The 21,933-nt window shown below is 44.4% G+C and overlaps 1 protein-coding gene across 5 annotated transcripts in view; it reads left to right on the top strand.

The window, feature by feature from the left end:
• Nucleotides 1-21,933, top strand: part of SH3RF2 (SH3 domain containing ring finger 2) — a 78,208-nt gene that overhangs the window by 26,861 nt on the left and 29,414 nt on the right. For all 5 annotated transcript variants that reach the window (XM_044454331.1, XM_044454330.1, XM_044454332.1 and 2 more), the window contains exons 3-5: nucleotides 6,294-6,563; nucleotides 12,078-12,173; nucleotides 12,950-13,276. In XM_044454331.1, the coding sequence (XP_044310266.1) occupies nucleotides 6,294-6,563; nucleotides 12,078-12,173; nucleotides 12,950-13,276 (693 nt within the window). The remainder of the gene's footprint in view (nucleotides 1-6,293; nucleotides 6,564-12,077; nucleotides 12,174-12,949; nucleotides 13,277-21,933) is intronic.

The raw sequence follows: 21,933 nt of genomic DNA, 5'->3' as shown, positions 1-21,933 counted from the left end.
AATGAACCCATGCACATATAAAATCAAGATAACAATCTTCAGAGCAATAATCATGCAATGAAAAACCCCAAGAGTCTTGTGACACTCTGAAGACTAGCACATTTATCACAGCATAGAATGTCATGGCCAATCTGTAGCCCACTTCATCAGATGCATGAAGCATTATCCTGAGTTCTGAGCATATTTATGAACACACATGGATGGGGAGTGGGGGAGGAAGTGAGATAGGCAGTTAAAAAAAGTAACAAGTCAAAACAAAAGAAGCAGAGAGAGCACCCACTAAAGTTTGGAGAACAACATGTCATCTTAAAGAGAGGAACTTTGGTGTTCGGGTGAATGTTGGTGGATGCTGTTAAATATTTTCTGTGCTTCATGGTTTGTCACTTGTCTTTCATTCCACTCTCCAAGCATTAAAATAATCAATTTGTTTTCCAGGATTTCAAGAATTTTATTGAATGTGCACTTCTCTTGCTGCATAGTAGCATACCTGTGAGTTAGCAAAAGTGTTGAAAGTGAAAAACCTGCCCCCAAGCCCATGGAATCTGCATTACTTGGAAAAAGCTGGGCCACTGCAGAAAATGGAGGTCTCATACATAGGAATCCTGACTCATTTGAATCTGTTGCAGATCTCTCTGACATTGCTAACTAGTCAGGGCCATCTTAACAGCATTATGGGCCCCGGGCAAAGCTGTGTACTTGGGCCCCTACGACAACTACAACTACTGTTAATTTTGGAAGTTTTCCAATTTTCCAAGGGTTAACATACACAGATTAGTATGGGGCCCACGGGCAAGTGCCCATCAGGCCCATGCATTAAGACAGCCCTGTAACTGGTGTCTCATGAATTTGTCTTGGGGTGGGGGGGTAGTCCACAGATGAAGAGATGCTCTTCATGGCCCCACCTAACCTGGCAGGAAAAGTTTGAAGATGCTATAATCTACTTGATATCTTACAAAGAACAAATGGTGATGCACCAGAGGGCCCGATACTGCCTGTGTACTGTCTCCTCTGCAGATCCACAGCAGTGCATTTGCAGCAGCAACAGCATTGCCTGGCATCTTTCCCGCAGCACTAACTCTTTCCTACCCATGTGTACGAATTCTCTCAGGTATTGGTTTGCAACCATTCCTGAGAAATGATGCCAGCTAAGAGTGCCATTAGATTCTCCCAGTGCTCACAAGCTCACTGTGCAAAGTAAATGGAAAAATATGCGCATGAGTCATCTTTCAAATCGTTTTTACTCATCTGTATACCGTATTTTTTGCTCTATAAGACGCACCTGACCATAAGACGCACCTAGTTTTTAGAGGAGGGAACTATGGAAAGCTTCCTGATAATCACAGGCACATTCCCCATCACTTCCCCATGGGCTTCATTAAAAGATGGGTTGCCATTTGAAAATACACACCGACCTGTGATTAACAGCTCTCACCTGCACCGGAGGAGGGGAGCGGAGCAGGGCGCACCGAGCATGTGCCGGCCCGGTGTGGTGCAGCCGGGCCGGCAGCGTGCCAGTGGTGGTCTTCCGGGCGGCGCAGCGGCAGGTCTTCCCAGCCAGTGGGGGTGAGCAGTCCGTCTCTCCATGCGGCCGGCGGGTTAAAGCCTGCGGCTCCTCCTCCTCCGTGGCAGGTCTTCCTGGGCGGTGGGGGGGAGCAGTCCGTCTCTCTGTGCGGCCGGCGGGTTAAAGCCTGTGGCTCCTCCTCCTCCGCACTGCTCCCCCTGAGTGGCACAGCTCTCACCTGTGCCGGGGAGGGGGGGGCGGAGCAGCGCATGCTGAGCACGTGCGGGCCACGTGGTACAGGTGGGCCGGCAGCATCCCGGGCATCGGGCACACACACATTTGCTCTATAAGACGCACAGACATTTCCCCTTACTTTTGAGGCGGGGAAAAGTGCGTCGTATAGAGCGAAAAATACGGTATTTGCTCTGCACATAACTGAGGATCAAAATACTTTGCAAGAGAAATATAACATTTATTTATACAAGTAATAATTATTCAGTAACCCCAAATACGCAGCATCCATGTATATTGGGGTGTAGAGTTTCAGGTGCAAGGAACAAACCTAGCCTGGAGTCTTAGTCTGGCTTTTTAGTATTCTGTTACAGGTGGGTGTTTTGACCACCACCTGCATGGTGGCAGCGGCAGCAGCGGGTATGGCTTGAGGTGCATGGGGTTGAAAAGAATATCTGGCTATTACCAGGCTGCCCAACAAAGGATCATGTGCAGCTCAAAAGTGTGAATAGCTTTGCCAGAAACTCACCAGCTACGTTCATTTTCAGGCAAGGGGAGGAGGGCTGTATGTTTGGGGGAAGCCCATAGCTCTGTGGTCAAATACAGGTCTTGTTTACAAAAGGTCCCTCGTTCATCTTCAGGTAAGGCTAGGAAAGAACCCTGTCTGAAACTTTGGAGAGTTGCTGCCAATTGGATAGTCCAAAAATGTGGCTTAAGTTACTTTACAGTGTTCAGTTTGCACCACTGAAAGTTTATGTGGCTATACCAAGTTGATTCCTTTACAGCTTTATTAATTTAAAGAGCAATCCTATGACCCGTAGGATGGGCCCACAGGGCCATAGGATACATCAGTTACTTGTGAAACACATCTGCTCCAACATTTGCATAGCATATTTGGTTTGTTTCTGCACAGTGCTACTTTTTTCCAGAACTGTTATTTTTAAAACAAAACCTGTGCTCTGAGCTTCAGTTTTGACAGGCTGTGTTAGCACTGGATGGTGGGAGGGCAATTTGGAAACAGTGAATCACTGTGTGAGAAGTTTAGAAATATTTAAAGAGGAAAAAATAATCAGATATAATGTTTTACAATATTGATTTGATTCATCTTCATCCATTTTTAACAATGAGCATCAACACCCCATCCCTAACTGGAACCTTTATGAATAGTGACAACTGTGGACTCATTCAAATCACAATTTTCAATGGTCATGGCAAGGTACTGAAGAGCAGGGTAAATAGTAGATCTGAATCTGGTTTAGCTTTCCTGATGAAAATAACGAAGTTTCCCTGCCAATGATGGGATACTGCCAATTAGATTTCTCCTCTTGAGCTGCAAAATGCAGGAAAGGTGAGGGTTAAGCAAGAGGGCTTCAGGAATTAAAGTTAAGCTATAGAAATCAGGAGGCATTTACATCTGCTGCCTTTGGCACAAGCAGTTAATATCAATCTGGTCTGTAAAACATAGGAGGTGGGAAGTTTGGCATTTGTAGCACCAAATATATTTAGGCTGTGCCACTCCTGGGTTCCAAATGACTTTTAAAGGAACAGCACATGACTTGTAAGATGGACCTGGAACCCACAGGTGGCAAAAAGGGCAGACCACCTCACAGGAGAGAAGGGTGAGCTGAGCCAATTACTCTCTCCATGTACTGCAGGACTAGAAGCAGGTGTGTTTTGGTCCTGCTGCAACTCATGCAGAGTGCTTTGGGAGGAACTGCATCTGGGAAGTAGCAACATGTATTCAGAGGCTTAAAGGCCAGTATCACCTAGCACCTAGAGAGTCGGATGGCTTCTGCGCTGTTCAGGTCCAGCATCAATGGTAGGCAGGGGTGGGCACCTGCCAAAGGCCCACACCTTTAGAGGTGCCCACTGGCAAAAAGCCTTCCTGGGATTGTGCTCCTCTTCACCACTGCAGCTTGCTTATTCACCTGCCACTCATGCTGACCCGGACAACTGTGGTGGTAGGAAGGGAGAACAACAGATGCCACTGCCGACTTGCTTGAACAGACAAAAGCTAGCAATGATAAGGAGGAGAGGGAATAGGAGCAAGAACTGCTGCTGATAATGTTAGTGAACCTTAAAGCCTAATTGTAGTCTGAACCTGCCCAGTGTAGATATTTCTAAGCACTATGGAGCTTCGCTAGCTAGAGAGGCATCCCCACTCTGGACCACCTTAAGTCTCAGGTTATTATGGAAAGGCAAGATCTAAACAACGAAACAGATCAGGGGTTGGGAACCTGTGACACTCAAGACACTGGACTCCTATCAACCCCAGCTGGAATAGCCAATGGTCAGGAATAATGGGAGGCACAGTCTAAAGGGCCACAGGTTCACTGCCCTGGAAATAAATGAACAAATACGCCCAATCTTCCTTATAGCCAGAAAGTGGCACATGGTGGTTGATAGCTCTCCACTTAGTAGCTAGTTTATTTGAACCCACATGTTCAGATTACGCTGAGAGCACCCTGCATATAATGCCTGTCAGGGAAGCTGCAACATGCCCCTTTACTTTCAGGAGGAACACCAGAAAGATTGTAAGCTGCTCAGTGTTTCTATCTGCCAGTATCATTTGGCATTATCAAGCTCATTTTCTGAGTGGATTCAGCTACTTGTACAATCTGCTTGATGTAGGTAGGAAGACCTACCCTTTGAGCCCCTGCGTAGCCATGAACGGCACCTTCTGCGCATCGACACCGCCTTTCTTTGGGAGGGAAAGGGGGATAAGCAGCTGCTCTGAGACTGTTGCTGTGACAGGCACAGTAAACCCAATGTCAGCTCTCTGGGTCTGCTCCAACAGTCTAAACGATCTGGCCTATCATATATCAAATTGAAATTTTTGGAGTGGATAAAATAGGATTCAGTTCAGTAAAGTGTCTATTGTAACCCAACAGTCTTTTACCACACAGACTAGCAAAAAGTAGTTGTGTTGTTGTTTTCTTTAAATGAGAGGTAGAGCCTTCAACTTTCTTGACTTTAGTAAATAAATTATTCACTAAAAAGGAGAGTAGGAAGAACAGGAATGCGGTTATGAAATATAAAGCCCTTTGAGATCTGATATGTAAACTGCAGTCTGGGACTGAAAAACTTTGGCATAAAGAACAACCCCATCCCTCTGTGCCAGTGATTAGATGGCATTTCCTAAAAGCAAAGGCAGATCTGATCAGTTCTGTGGTCTTTGACAGGCATAATTTCTGTTGCAGTGAAAGTCATTTGGAGTGCTCCTGCAACATAAACCAATCTGAGTCAGAACCAGCCACTGAGGAAGGGCTCTCTTCCAAATATTCCTGACCAATGGGAAGGCTTGAATTCATATCTGCACACAGGAACTGCCCTATTCATTCAATGATGGAGAAATTGCCATAATAAGGGAAAAGACAGCAAGTATGTAGCTGCTATCCCAGCCAGGTATAGAGGCCTGCAGGTACTTAGAGCACGTGCAAAGATTATGAATAAGATCTATGCCTAAAACAAGCATTGTGCAAAACCTCCAATTAAATGACTTGAGTGCTTCAGCTTTCAGTTACAAAACATTAATTCATGCCAGGTGAGAAGAACATGACAAGCCAAACTAAGGAGAATTCTATAGGATTTGCAATGACCAAAGTCTATCTCTCTTTCTCCCCCCCATTCCTCCCTCTCTCTCTGTCACACACATATACACACACACAGGGAGGGAGGGAGGGAGGGAGGGAGGGAGGGAGGGAGGGAGGTGCATGCATATATTCCTCTCTGTGGGTCTTAGTTTATTTCCTGTAAGCCTCTATTTCTCTCTGCCTATCCCTCTTTCATCCCATTCTCTCCCTGTCATCCATCCCTCTTCTTCACTCAGTCAATTTGCGGGGAAATCAAATACTGAAAGCAGAACAAACAGTGGTTCAATTCAGTCAAAGTCTGACATGTCAGGCAATTAATTCTTCTCCTGGAAATCAGTGAGATTAGAAGTGCATTCCTATTCTACTTAATAAGGAGCAAGTCCCACTAAATATACTTAACTTTGGCAGGATCACACCCCCATGAATACAGACAGAGGCACAATATGTAAACATACTCAATTTTAACAGCCAAAATCAAATTCTGTGTTTAGAATACTTCCATTGGACAGTCATTGTTTCTATTGCTTATCATGCTGCCATCACACACAGAGGTGAAGATAAAAGCAGCAATTCTTATAAAACACTCCCCAAAATGCCTCTTCTCTCTCTAATTTTAATATTAGAAAAATAGCATTTAAAACTAAATAGCAAAAATCCGAATAAAGTCATTATGTTAAACTGCAATCTGCTATTTGGGTAGATTGGAGCATGCAAGGGAAACTTCAGTTCTACAAAATTGCTTGATAAGGATATAAATTTCTTACTGAGAGCAGTTGCATTAGACATCAATATGAAGAAGATTTACCAGTTTCAGTCCCATCTTTTTAAAGAGACTGAGGGATTTTTGGAGCTTCCATGTTGCCAGTCATGATCTTGAAGTCAGCATAAACTGTCCCAAATCACACATGGTTCGACATTGGGTCAACCGGTCATAAGCTAACCCACTCCTCTGTTTCTTTTATTTGAAGGTTCCTCGGGCTAAAGCCTTATATAGCTACAGAGGACACAACCCTGGAGAACTGAGGTTTAACAAAGGGGACATCATTATCTTGCACCGTCAGCTGGATGAAAACTGGTACCTAGGAGAGATTAATCGGGTCAGTGGAATCTTCCCAACAAACTCAGTGCAAGTTATTAAACAGCTTCCACAACCACTCCCACTCTGCAGAGCACTGTACAACTTTGATCTGAAGTCCAGGAATAAAAATGAAAAGACCAACTGCCTGCCATTTCATAAGGTGAGTTTGCCATTCTCCAGCCAGCTTTGAAGGTCTCACCAAGGCATGTCTAGATTCACCATGGCCTGTGCCTAGTCTTGGTTATTCATGCAGATTCCAAGTTCCAGTGAAGGAATACAGAGTGAAAGGGGGCGATTGAGTGGGCCTGCAGTCTGGGTCAGTCGCCTCCATTCAGGTCAAACACTGTCTGGATTCCTACAGGGCAAGGCAGTGCTGGCCGTTCTTTTCAGAAAATATGCCACCAGTTCAATCTAAAGTATGAAATGCTGCCATTTTAGTACACTCTCCTGTATATAGAGCCAGCTGCAGGGTTTTGGGACCTTGGGCAAGAGTCCATCCATGAGCTCCCTCTTCCTGAATATTGTGGCAGTGTTATTTTTGCACTGATGCTACTCCGTTTGGTAGAAGCTACGTTTCCCGAACTGACACTGGAAGGTAGTTTGGTATCTCCACAGTGTCTTCACAAGATGTGACAACAGGGCTACCCAAAGAAATGCATCAGGCTTCAAGAAAAAGCTTAGCTGAAACACCCCAAAGTCACTCCTGTCTCAGAAAGCACACCCACAGCCTTCCTCTCAAAAGTAGCAATGTGCTGTTGGTTCATAACTTACTGACTTGAACACCAGTAACAAGTTTATCCATGAGTCTCATGAAGCAACAGAACATCTCACTCCTGTCAGCCTCCCTGGTGTAATGAGAGATCCTGCTAAAATGGCTTTCAGAAATTACAAAGGAAATGCACAATTTCTGTATCAGCAGGGTATCTGAATATTTCAGAATACAGATGATTTTTGAAAAAATTAGATGTGCATGTGGAAATGGACTCCATGCTTCTTTACGTGAGTGATTTAACGTGCCACTTTACTGAAGCTTCCTCCATTTTTATTGCAGGAAGAAAAGTGCATTCTTTGCACTGGGGTCCCCCCCACACACACATACTTTCCCCCCTGTAGTTCACTGCCCTATGGATGCTATTAACCAAGCACAAGGTGGTGCTGTGGCATCAGTGCTGTCTTTAAGACTTTACAGGGAGTCTTGTTCCAATCTCAAATTTAATAGCTCATTATCCGACCTCTTAAAGAAGTCATGAAATTCTCTGGAACACATGGGAGAGGAGAGCAATACTATGAACAAGCGCCATAAATTTCTGTTGTGTGAGGGAGCCCAAGCATATCATTCCTTGTGTGGAGAAGCCTAGTGACACATAATCACAAATTATTTTGTAACAAAGGTTTTCCCGCCCACCCCAAATGTCTTTTGTTAAGTTAATGTTTACTGTGAGCTGCTTTTCGATTGAGCTTACTGTAGAAAAGAGCAGCATATCAGTAAATAAGAAAATAAAATAAATGCTGTGAGAAGAAAAGGAGGTCTCAAGGGCAAAGTCAGGCCCTGGGTCTCTCAGAGTCCTAAAAAGCGTCTGTGATGAGCCTGAGGAGGTTCCTCATAAAGCCCAAGACTGAACTTGCCCTTTCACCATGTTGAATCAACTTTCCACCAAACAAGCATTTGCATTTAGCTAGCAGATTTACAAAGCTAGGGACAGCATGCCACAAAATCGACTTAGAGTAGCCTTCTGGGACAGCTTGTTAGTGACCACAGGGCAATACAGTGACTGAATGCCATGGGAGCAGCTCCCTCTGAAGAACACCCTCCCTGGCCATACATTTCTATCCAAATGTGCTCATACTTGTAGCCTCTACAATTCAAATGTAATCAAAACCAGTCTCAACCAGTCTCTCCATTGCTCTGTTTCATTTTATACATTATTGTTGTTAGTTCTGTGAGTTCATACATTGGGCTATCGTTGGTCAGATGTCATGATATATGACAGTATAATCTGGCACAGTCATCCCCTATACACACAGGGCTGCAACACCGCACAGCAGAATTCTTCATGTAGCAAATCTTATGCAATAAAGCAGGGGTGGGCTTTATCCCCAGGATATTTTCATTCAGAGGCAACAAGAAGTTCCTCTGTTACATCACTCACCTTCCATCAAAGGGCAAGCCGAATCCTTTTGTTGTCTTGGAGTTAGGCTGGGGATTCCCACACAGATATTAAGGGACTTTCAGGAGGCAGCCCTGAAAAAAAGGGACCCTGGCTGAGTCCCTTCCCGTACCACCCATGCTCCGGTTGGGATACAGGTGGAGAGGAAAGGAGTGTTCTAACTTGCCAGGGTTCATAGGCCCCCAGACTAAAAGAGAGTGCCTTTCCCTGGCTTATGCCATAATAAATATGTTCCTCTTTGAGGTGCACTTTTTTTTTTTTTTGCTTCTCCTTTTTTTAGAATAGGCAGGTATCCTTGAAGCACCATTTCATCCTCTGACACACTCAGCATATTTCCTTTAGATAGTTGTCTTTTGCCCCACCACAGCTCTTACTAAATCATAATTATCAGGGATGCCCTCCTTATGCCCTCTAGGAGGTGGTGGAGGACAAAAGCAACATTTTAGGGGTTAATGAGCGAGTGGCTCATTGCATAATAATAAGCAAAGCTTGTGCAGGTAAATGGCAGTGCAGTGGGGCAAACGGAACAGTAAGGCCAAGTTGCAGTCATAAAGGATGTTTGTGTCCAGCACTGCAATTAGGGTTGGCATGTGGCATGGGAGCTGCAGGAGGTGATTCAGGTCTCCAATAGCCAGTTGTTTTCACAGCCTGAGATGAGGAGGAACCAGCTGTGAGTGCCAGTTTTTACTGCAGTGTCTGCTGCTGCTCATTTCAAGAGTATCAACACTTCTAAAAGTGGCTTTCCACATCACTGACGACAACTCCGCAGACATGGAAAAGGAGCCATTTCTTTTGGTAGCTTCAGACATTGTCTCTATTTCATGCCATCTGCCTTTGCTTTATTTTGCTTCTTTTGCTCCCCTCCCCTTTCCTTTACGTGTCCTTGTTTCAGTAGTTACTCATTCTGTTTGTTCGTTCTGTAGACAGAGCTCGTATCTGCTTCCACAGCACAGTTAGAAGGCCGGGATTTACTGTGTCACATAAAACAGACAGCCGGCATTTCAGCAAGGACAGTGGAACACAATGACATGCCTGTGGCTGGTGACATAAGATCAGACTTTGCAGGCAATGAAGAGACAATATCTAGAAGTTTCTTCACTGGCTTCTTTTCTGAAAATTCCCAGCAGAAAGATATTAGGATTCTGTGTTTCCACAGGCAACCACAGCAGGCTATCCCTGCAGAATACACTGTGGCAGTCACCTTTACAAGTGCTTTCTCAGCAGGGCTGGCATAAGGGCTGGGCATGTTTGGGTACCTGCAGAGGACCCAGTCCCTGCATTGGTTCCCTGGAGTTGCTATCATCATCATCATCATCTCCTGTACTACTCAATACCCAACACTGTCTAGACAAAGTATAATAAGAATACAGTAAAATACAGTAAAACATTATAAAATAGAATACAAAATTTTAAAACCTAATTTAAAACCTAAGCACCTATAATAGTCATAGGACCTGTTAAGCAGTTGACAATGCCTCAGTATAGTGCAAAAATAATTCAGTGGTCAGTCGTAGAGAACTAGCTTAACTTGGCACCAAACAGAGATCAAAGGTGATGCCAGGCAGGCCACGGTAGGGAGCTTGTTCCAGAGCTGGTGGGACACCATTAAAAAAGCCCTTCTTGTTGCCACCAAATGAGCCTCCCTCAGAGGTGGCAACTGGAGGCAAACCTCAGTTTTTGATCATAGTGTATGGGTAGTTTGTGGTTGTGAGAGTTGTTCCATCAGATATTCTGGGACCAAAGGAGGGCAGCAAGAAAGATTCAGGCAGTGGAGGCAAAGCCCTGTGAGGAAAGAGTGAGAGAGCTGGGTGTGTTTGGCCTCAAGAAGGCTGAGGAGTGATATGATAGCACTCTACAAGTACCTGAAAAGCTGTCACAAAGAGAAGGACAAGAGTGTAGATTACGGAGAGCAGGCTATCCCTGTCCAGATAGAGCCATAGCTGAGCCACCAGTCAGCCATGGTAAAAGGTACTCTGTGCCACTGGGCATTAAGTGTCAGAAATGTCTCAAGGAGCACCCACAAGCTATGAAACTGCTCCTTCAAGGAGAGCGTGACACCATTCAAAACAGACTGAATCCCTCCAAACAGTCAGAAGGACCACCCACTGGAAGCATCTTGGTCTTGTCTGGATTGAGCTTCAGTTATAGCTTCACTTATACCCTTGAGCTTCAGTTACATCCTTCAGAGGTGAACCCTTGCAATCTGCTTGTTCACCTGCCTCTCTCTCTGGCCCAGGCAACAGTGGAAAGGAGGAGGAATAAATGCAGCAACCTATTTGAGCACTGGTTTTCTCCCTGTCAGGTAGGGATGCTGGAGAAATGTGCACTGGACTCAGCAAAGTTGGAATTTCTGTGAATCCAACTCAGGTACTCTTTCAGACGATCAATGTGAGAGTGGATGGAATGTATACAGTGATCCAAAATATTACATCATTCTTATTTTGCACTTTTGGTTGGTTGGTCGACTGTTTTTAACACTCTGCTTTAGTATTCTGTGCTCTGTTTTTTATCAGTGTGAGCTATGCAAGAAAGAATTGAGATATAATTAGGCAACCAATCCTTGAGTAAAAGAGTTGAGATATAATTAGGCAAGCAATCCAGAACAAGTGCAATGTTGGGCACCTGCTAAGTCGCACACCCTGGCAGATGGCCCACTGTTAGTGCCCAGATCCATGTTGCTCCCCTCCTCTTCCTCCTCTCTTTGATGTTTCTGACTGCTACTAGACCCCTCCAAGCATGTGAGTACAGATAAAAACAGGGAGAAAGGGCAACAGATTTTGCTTGTTTTGCATGCTTCTTTTGGACAGGGTTTGGAATTGGGCCCCCAGGAGAGAGCAAGCAGGTGGGCAGTGCTGACCTTGGGCAATGAACTCATCAATAAAATTGCAAACCCCTGGCAGGAGCCTAAACAACTCTTTGGATCCTAGCCTATGTACATGAATGTGATATACATTTAAAATAGCGGCAGTGTGGTAAGCCCCATGACTGTGTGTGGGAGGTGCTATCCTGTATCCATAGTGCTGTTTTGGAGGTAGGTGTGGGGACAGTGATCTGAGGCCCAAAGCAGCCCAATTCAAGTTTAAGATAGGACTGAACTCAAGAATCCCACTATTTGGCCAAGGATAGTGAGAGCTGTGGTGGATTTGATGTGCCCCCAAAACCCATTTGTTCCAAATACGAGTATATGCTGGGCCAAACTAGGATCAGTTTTGGAAGACATGATTGTACCCTGTATGAATGCAATTTAAAATTAGGGAAACTGCTTTGGATAGCTATTCATTTACTCTCTTCTTAAATTGAAAGGAAAATGAGATTCATAAAAGCTACCTAGAAAAAATCTTAGCTTTACAAAGATCATTGTATAATGCATTCTTTCTTATTTTAATGGTCTAAAAGCCAAGGTTAGTGTTGTTCATTTCTCAGTATAATTCAAAGGAGAGTCTCACCTGTTATTTGTCAAGCACTGGCAACTATGTTGATAACTCTCCCTGGTTATTATCTTTCAGGGTGATATAATCACTGTAATCAGCCGAGTGGATGAGAACTGGGCAGAGGGCAAAATAGGAGACAGAACTGGGATTTTCCCCATTTTGTTTGTGGAGGTAAGAACACCTACACTGAATGCATTCAAAGACAAAGCCTGTACTTGCGCCACGTGATCTCAGGGGTGATTGCAATAATAGACAGTGGTCCAAGGAAGAGGACAGTTCAAGCAGAAGCAATCCTGGCTGCTTAACGTCACTTGACACGCAGAGAACAGGCCTGAAGGAGGCCCCGAGTAGCTGACTGACTGAGGTGCTGGGACTCATGGGTGGCAGCAGTCATTTTGTTTTGAACTATATATAGCCTGCTTATGGTCAGGACTCCTAAAACTGCTGAAGCTGGTGGCAATACGCATTAATTTGACGGTGCCATTAAATATCCTAATATGAGGGGTTGTCCAACATCCAGCTATTAAAAAAATCCAGGAGGTGGTGTCGTTCTGCAGGGAGCTGTTTGGCAGACTGAGGAGTGTGTGATTGTGCTGGTGTCTGTGATGTGCATGCAATCATCCCCATGCACCGAAATTCTTCCCCAGCTGAATCCCACTCCAGCCACCCATCAAATAGCTAGCTGATGACTGGGAGGCACAAAGTTCGCATCCTGTAATCCTAATTCTGTTCTTGGATGCAGATTCAGGATATGGATTTTAAGCCCAACATCAGCCTTACCAAGCATTCACAAAGCCTAGAATGAGCAAAATTCAAGCATTTTGACATTCAGATGGTGGGGCTTGGCATTAGCATGCTGAATAAGACATTAACTCAAGCAGCTGTTGGAGTTCAGGTCTATTTCATCTTTTATGACAAAGTCTCATCTCCCTTTTTTCCTCTTCCAGCCGAATACAGCAGCACGGAAACTCCTTCAGACAAGCCAGAATTATCAGTCTTCCCAGTTGAAATGTGCTTCACCTTTGCGAAAATCTTTGCCCAGGGCGAAAGTTATAGAGTCACCCCCTTTCTGCAAAGGGCCTGAATCAAGAAGGAAAAGCATGAAGCAATTCTCCATCACAACCGCCTTAAATACGCTCAACAGGATGGTCCATTCACCCACGGGACGGCAGACTCTGGATATCAGCTCCCCTGTGCTTATCAGCTCTAGCAATCCTTCTGTGGCTACCCAGAATGATGAGAAAATAGAATTGCCATATAGTACTCCTGTTCAGGTAAACCCAGATTCACATTTTTGGTGTTTCTTGTATAGGAGAGATACTGAAAGTACAGAACAAATAATAAGTTTAAGAGTAAACACTGCATTGACACTTTGGGGGGCGGGGGTGCTTGGTAGGCAAGTGGCAGCCTAGAAACGCAACCATAACTGCCACAGAAGCACTTTTCCAAGTGAAGATTACTTCTGACTTCTAAAGAGGTCTCTCCCTTGTGGTAGAAACTCTGTGATCCAACATAAAGCAGGGGCAGGAACCTCCAGCCTGTGGAGGTTCCTAATCTGAACCCAAAGTGCTCTTCGACCAGACCTTCACAGGACCTTTCCCTCCCCAACCCTCACCATCACCCCTGTCCTGGAGGCTACGGGGGGGCTTGGAGAGCAAGCAGAGGGGGGAATCCTCTTGTTGCCTCTCATCAGTGACAGATGCAAGGGGATTTCTTTCCCCACCTCCTCCAAAAGGAGGATGAGTAGCGCTCACTTTTAAAGGAACTGTGGGAAACCTTTTGGGCTGCTTTAGAGGATGCAGCTGTTCTTTGTTAAAGATTTATTTATTGCACACAAAGTAACTGGTTTTGCACAATTTGACAGGGAAAATAAGGTACTGTAGCTTATTTTCCTGTCTCGAATATGTTGGTTGCCCACCACTAAATCATCATGATTACTTTCACTGGGCACAATTTGTCCTGTTGTCTGAACCCAGCAAGGGGAGTGAATAAGTTTACAAAACAGCATGGAAGTCATGGCTCACTTTGTAAGCTGCTCCCCTCTCACCACCCTCAATGGGTTTGGATGCCACAACAAACCACAACTGTCAAGAGTAATTATGATTATTCAGTAGCACGTGTCTACCACACATGGGTCACAAACCCAGCCAGCATGCCCATCATATTTCTATGTTTGGTTTTTTTAAATGAGGGGACTTCCTGTTTTCTGAGATCTTACCTGAAGGAAGGACTCCATTGATAACCCAAGGTCATAGCAGAGAGTTATACTCCAGGCCTGAAACTGTATCCACCATTTCCATAAGTATTGCTCCATCTTTCAAGACAGGCCCCAGAAAGGAATAAGAACCACAGAGAAGTTGACAGAAAGATACTTCAGCTTCTCTTGAACCTTCTGCAAGTGACTGGCCTGCCAACCCTGAGTGCATCACTTTCTTAGCTTGTTTCCATAGATCCATCTGGATATTAGGTCAACAGAATTTTCCTTCTGTCACTCCATTCCAAATCACTCGTGTTAGCACATCAACCATTATCTCATGCACTCCCACACATGAGCACAAATTTAGTCATGGGCTACCTATAAAATAGCACTGGAGAACTTGAAAAAATGAAAGTAATGAGACAGGACAACAAGAGTAGGCTACAGGTCTTTGTTTCCAGGCAGGGCCTACGTTCTGAACAGGCAGAAGGCATGGTGCCTTGTTTGAGAGGAAGGGTCTTCTTTCAGATTCCTAAATGAAATGATTGACTACACAAACAATATATTAGGGGATACAGGCATGGATCCAGTCAATGTCATGAGCTGGCCTCTTCCTACTTTCCTTCTGGTTATCAAATTCTAGACAGTCCTTTGAAGTGCAATTATTTTATTGAAACTTAATGGAAATTAGAAAAGTATGAGCTCTAAATAGCCTTCCACCAGAGTTGAGGGAGAAGCACCTGTAAAGTTGAATCCAAACTGGAAACTTTCCCTCTGTCTCTCCCTTTCAGTAAAGTTTCTGACTCCACCCTCCACTGTGTTGTTGCTTGAAAGCAAGATGGAGAGGATGCCAGAGGGCCCCCCCCCACTCTGCAGTATGTTCCTCACACTGCTTTTTTACTGGGTCAAAGACTGGATCTCCCACCTGCTCCTCCTTCCACCGTGAAGAACCTTCCACCCCTTCCAAAACATGCCAGTTCTCACACTCTGCCTGAGAAACTTCACTATGTAACCTTGAAGGTAACTTCAGAGCCCTCAGTCCCTGCTTGCACATCTCCCTCCTCAGAATCAGACAAATCTATCTGAACAATTTGTAAATATCTGTCCTATAACCTTAAAACAGATTGTGGGCTATGCTGTTTAGCCCCAGAATAGCCCCCTCTACCTGGGTTTGAATGACACAGCAAATCATGGCAGTCCCCAGCTGGTGCTGCATATTCAGCACCCCAGATATGAATTGACGACCGTGGGGTGTCCAGTCATCCAAAGTGCATCAGGAGCCCCTGCTGAAAGAGATGAACTGTGATGCAAGGGAGAAAAATCATGCTGAGAATCACTCTGTGAGTGGAGTCCTTCCTCTCAAGGAAGACATTTCCTAGATCCAACCTCTGGAGGCCGAGACCTTGAGGAAGGTTGTACTAATGATCCATTTGGGTCCCTTGCAACTCTGCTAATATTCCATTGACATAGGTTGAAATCAGCTGTACTTACTGACAAGAAAAATACATTTTATGCATTGAATTGAAAGTACTTAAACTCCTGTAGAGCAAGCTCACCCTGTTATGCATGTTCATTTACCTCAATATAAAGGTTAGCTGACTAAGAGTAGGCCCATTAACCAGCACAAGGGCCTACACAACTCTTCTATCTCAGGACTTATTTCTCATTCTTAAAACCACTTGAGCAAGAATATTAAAGATTAAAGGCTCAATTTAAGATGTATGTGTCAGACAATGCAGGGGAGGGAGATCAATCACTGACATTAACCAGGCCCATAAGACAACAGTGCTATCCAAAACTGGAGGCACTTTTGCTTGGTTGCACCCATTGAAATTGAAAGTTCTGTCTCATGAATCACTCCGCTCACCAATGACTCATCAAGGAGGTAGCAAAATTCAGGGCTAATGAACCTTGTTCATTTGTGCTCACATTTGTTTTTTGACCAGACTAGAAAAATGGAAGGAATATTCTAGTCTTTTATGGCCTGCAATAGCTATTTATTTTGACCTCCCAACATCTGCAAACAGTAGGGAGCCCTGGTGCAGTTTTCCAAGGCCAGTTGCATTGTGAAGAGGAGCCAATGAGGTTGGATTCAGATTTGCAACTGGGCTGGTGGAAATAGACTTCCTGCCCCCTCTTCTCCATGGTGGCAACCCCTTCAGACCCATGAAAATCTGGTACAGAGTCACCACATTTTAAACCAGCCGGGGAGGCATGGTTAGGTCCCTGCGGGTGGCCCACACCCCCTGGAGCTGTTACTTCACACATGCAACCAGCTTGTTCACCTGCCTCACATTCTGAGCCAGATAATAGTGGCAGTGAGGAAGAGGAGGAGATGCCATGGCCTATTTGCTCACTGGATCTCTGCCTATCAGGCAAGCAAATGGGATCCGGGGATGACCATGGCAGCAAAAAGGCAGACTCGTTGAAGGAGGGTGCCCACTAATTGTGTCTTGCCCAGGAGCCCCCTGAAAGCTCAAGCTGGCACTAATCAGAACTATAGTTTCTGAGCCGTCTGAAAAGGCAGCCCAAAGTGGTTCAAATGACATTGCTCTACCCTGGCCATGGATCTTCCCCCACCCTAAATCCTCTCTCACACCCATTTTAGCCAAAGAGCTGGGGCCTCTTCTAAAGCAGTGGGGATTGTATGAGGCCTGGCACAAAAGCAGACCCTGCACTCAAGTAGAACTCCCAGGCTTTGGTCATTGCACTGCATTCCAAAAACTGATGAAATATTATGAGAGCCAGCTGGGACAAACTGTTTTACTGTTCAGGGCCCCTAAGGGAAGGAAATCCACAACTGAGGTGTGTGTCGCATGAGGCAGTGGTGATATTTTGGCTAAGCTAACTTCTTTTATGTGGCATAGCTTGTCGATGAAGGCCTGGCTGGCATTGTGCACCATAAACTAGCACATGCCACAGGAAGGTGGCTCAATAATTATATAGCAAGAGGTACATATTTACGCAAGCTCTGGCTAGCAATTTTTGTTCATTTAGATAATTTACCTTAATTACATTTTACAGTCATTTTAGAAGAGAGGAAGAGTGGTGGGAAAGGATACTAGCATTCTTGCAGAATCATTTCTGGGCATACAGATATAACGTTCAATGATAACTGTTGTAGCTCTAGCAAATTCATATGTTTTTTAAGAAAATAGCACTGAGTTTCTGCCAAGGGCCAGGTTCCTGCAGTTTCTAGCTGATCAACTTGTGTGGTGCTTCTAGTGGGGAAAAGGAGAATAAATGAATGCAGTTCCTTCCTTCCTTCCTTCTCACCTGCATAATTCTCTGTTGGAAATTATTGTCCTTTCCAGCAGACCCATTTGAAATGCCTTGTAATTTCCTTCTGTGCCAGGATACCAGCTCTAGGCACCAATTAGTTATGAAATAATACAAAGAGAATTAATGGCAGTTGTTGTTTTTTTCCTTTTTAACAAATACATTTGGATGTGGGTGGGTTGGCCTAAGGCACTGTATAAAAAGAATACTAAAGCAGAGCTCAGATTGCAGCTTGTCTGAATTTTGCATAGGTTAAGGAGGCCTTTCTCAGATCTAGCAATAGCTCCCCCCCCCCCCCATTTTTTGGCAGGACTCCTGAACCTTTCACAACTGCGTAAAGTGCAGAAAATCAAGAGGTGCTGTTCCACACTAAGAAAAGCTTCAGCTGATCTATCACTACCTCTTCTATGGCTCTAAAATGCTTAAGAGTTCTTCCAGGAAAATGATGGCAAGTGGGGGATATGGGAACAAACTGGGAGGAAAATTCATTCCCTTCGCTTCTAAATGTTTGCTCTGAATCCCAGCTACCTTAGAGTTTTAATAAGGAAGCTTGGCTCCTGGAGGACCTCAGGAGGTGTTTGGCCTTCAATGCATTCCTAAGATAGGGTGTGGACCTGATAAATTGCTTTTTGTTCTCTGCTGAGCAGCAAGCCTGCAGGTCTCACCAGTAGCACAGTTCAAAACCTATCACTGCTTTTATGGAAGGGGCACCTTTTGCTCTCCCAGAAGATTGGTTTTTGTTTTCATAACTAATTGCCAATTTTAAACATTAATCCTTCCCCCCCTTTTTAAAAGGAGTGTGTGTGTGTGTGTGTGTGTGTGTGTTTAAAGCAGTGTTGTCCATAGATAGAAGAATGTAATAAAAAGTATTATGACTCAGATTTCTAGTGAAAAGAAGAAACAGTGTTCAAAGGTTTTATTTCAAAGGTTTTTGCCTAGTCTCTGAAGAATAAGGCTGATTGGTATTTGACCTTGTCATTGAGGTTGTTACTTTCCGGAGGAAACATGCTTGAGCATTCTCAGACTGCAGTCCTTTCACATTTACCCTGAAATAAGTCACACTGAATTCAGAGATATTTATTTCTGAATAGACATGCACTGGTTTATGCAATGTGGGGCTTAAAATTTAGACACTGATTGATGCAAATTAGGCTTATCATGAATTAGCTATTTTCACACCTAGAATATATCTTTCTCCTTATTAAACTTTATTTTGCACTGTTCTTAAAGGGTGTAGTGTGCCATAGCTTCCAACCCACCTAGGACCAAACATTTAAGCACCTGGGATGCTTTGTTGAGCCATATTCTAGGATCTCTCACTTTTTCACACACACAAACATACCTCTTACCTATAAAGTATCACACATCTTGTTCTTTTGAAATCCTTGAAAATGCTTTGGAACCCTCATTCTGGCCACAACACACAGAACACTGTAAAGGACAGTTGGTCGGCATATTGGAATTTGAGTAGTTCATAAACAGGATCAGAGAGCTATAGCAAGTGTGAGAGGATCACCTTGCCAGATGCTCATATTTTTGTAGTATGGCTGAGCTGAGCACCTGGGCCAAGCCAGGTGTTATGAGGGAAACACAGCCTCGTATTTTCCTCACAGCACTACTCCAAGGGGCCGTTTGAAAGGGGAAGTTGGTGGCTGCAGGCACTACTTGATCCTTTGTCAACCCACCAGTGCTGCTTCATAAATAACCCCCTATGTTCAGTTTGTGGCATTTCCACCTGTAACTGGGCAGGGCTGGGAATGATGTTGAGGTCATTAGCAGGAGAGAAATGGATGGTGTGGAGAGGTTAAGCATCCCTTTCCTCTTGGCTGATTCTACCTGAGGGCTGACCCCTCCCTTCATATACACTGTTATTGTAGTCTGTTTCTGGTTAGGTTTACATATTTGCCAAGATAACATCTAAGCTGGCCTTCAGGATTCATATACATTGTCCAGGCCATCTTGCAGACTTAGGTGTTCCACCTGTTGCCAAACCTTTTGGGATATATGCATACGAACATAGAAACATAGAAAACAGAGCGAGTCAGAAGGGACCTCCTGGGCCATCGAGTCTGACCTCTGACTCCACTTATGACATGCCTACCATGTGTATGTCCAGCCTATCCTTGATCACCCTCACCAATGGGGCTTCAGCCACCTCCCATGGAAGCCTGTTCCATACCCTTGGAGTCCTAACTGTCAGGAAATACTTCCTGGCATCTACCTTGGTTCCCTGAGCTTTGCTGCACTGAAACGCGCCCTGCCCTGATCCTCACGGGAAAAATGGTCACAACCACCTCCTCATGACACCTCCTCACATCCCTATATGTCACTAACAGGTCCCCTCTGAATCTTCTCTTCTCAAGGCTGAAAAGACCCAGTTCCCTCAGTCTCTCCTCATATGGCTTACCCTGCAAACCAGCCACCATCCTTGTGGCCCTTTGCTGCACTGATTCCAACCTGGTTATATCCCTGTTATAATGAGGGGCCCAGAATTGAACACAATAGTCCAGTTGTGGGTGCACCAGTCTTAGAGTGGTAGTAATACCTCTCTTGATCTATAAGCCATGCCTCTGGCTATGCATCCAAGGGTGGCATTCACTCTCTTGACCACTGCGTCACACTTTTGACTCATATTTAGCCTGCAGTTGACTGACACCCTGAGATCCATTTCACAAGTGCTGCTCTCCAGCCACTTGTCCCCTAACCTGTACTTATGACACTCATAAGTACTACTCTCCCTACTCCCTGTGCTTCCAGGTAAAGGCAAGAAGCATGACGGATCTATAATATTATTTCTCCAAGATACACATGCAACCTAGTTGATATGTGTCAACATCTCAAGTTGTTGTGAACCAAGAGCGCTTTGGGTAGTAGGAGATACAAAAAATAAGAAATGAATAAATCAATAAATTTACTTATTTCAGTTTTTGCCCACTACATGCCAACGCTATGTTTTGAAAACATAAAATATCCAATTAACATGAATAAAAATAGATCACACAAGTTAACACTGTGTGTTTATTTATAAATTGATACTGCTTAATCCAGTTAAGTCTGGAAAAAGCCTTAAGCTCACTCCTACCGTTTTTAACTGGTGTTTCTTTCCACCTGAAACACAGAATGCAGTTTACGTGGCCACATGTATCCTTTTTCAGAGGGCAATCCTCCATTTGAAGGGCTGCCAAGAGGGCTGTTCTCTATTTAAAGGGCTCTCCTGTGTAATTCTGGTATAAAAATAAGGAATTGTAAGAGCAGTTGCCCATAAACAGCATGTGGACAGCAGACTGAGCAACCAAGCACACAAGTCCCCTGTCCTTAGGCCTCCACACTATGATGAGATGTACAGAATTTCCACTTAAATTACTATAATTATTTCTAAATTTGCACCTATATATAAATATTTGTAAATTACATGCAACTCGGTGTACTCTGTTTTTTGATGTTATATTTGCTGGGCATCCTACACCTATCCCAATGTCCTCCATTCTTTGTCAAATACCCACCATCCTAGAGGGGACTGCCTTGATGGCTCAGTTCAGAAGTAGAGCTAGGGTGCTCGACTTTACACTCTGCATAAACCACTTTGTGCACATATAGTATCTTCTTTTGCTGAAACTAAAGGGGCAGTCCATGTGTAGAAAAGAGCTCCATACCTATTTCCAAGTGCACATGGAGTTCAACATCTGACCATTTGTCTTTTAGACATGTCCTATATCAGCCTTCCCCAACCTGGTGGCCTTCAGAGGCATTTGGACTGCAACTTCCAGAATTCCCATCCAGCAGAGTCACTGACTGGGTATTCTGGGTGTTGCAGTCCAAACACGTCTGGAAGGCACAAGGCTGGGGAAGGCTGTCCTATATGAAGACCAATTAAGGAACTGTTTATCTAGTTTACTTCTTTCATCCACCATTCTAGTAACGGGGGGCAATATCCAACTGTGCAATTCAGTAAGTGCAAATGACATTGTGGAAACTTATTCCAAACTATGTACAGGAGGTAAATCCAAGCAAAGTTATGTTTGTGCAAGTATTAGTTGCCACCAGTCCTGCATTATGTTTGTGGAACCCATTGTACAACCTGCTGTGCAAGTTGTTGTGCATCCTTATGCATCCTGTTGTGAACTATTCTTGTAGAACCATTTGCACAAATGTAATGCACAACAGGTTGCACAATGGAAAGATTCGGCAGCACCTGTGTGAATTTGTGGGATGCTGTTGTGGGATATTGCTTTTGGGTCCATCCCTTTGAAACAAATAGCTTAGATTTAAACCCTATTTAGTTGTTCTCATCCTGAATAGGGCAAACGGAAGAGGAGAAAAAGCGCTCCAGCCCACCCCTGTCCCTCATCTCATTTGCCACCCTCAACTCATGACATGGAACTTAGTTCCCACTCATGCAACAGTATGCCCAGGTGAGCTTCTGTACCTGAGGTTTTCCACAGGAGCTAGGAACAT

Source organism: Varanus komodoensis, unplaced genomic scaffold, assembly GCF_004798865.1.
Source record: "Varanus komodoensis strain SLA01 unplaced genomic scaffold, ASM479886v1 scaffold7_3, whole genome shotgun sequence".
NCBI classification, from domain to species: domain Eukaryota; kingdom Metazoa; phylum Chordata; class Lepidosauria; order Squamata; family Varanidae; genus Varanus; species Varanus komodoensis.
This window is presented reverse-complemented; position numbering and strand designations above follow the sequence as displayed.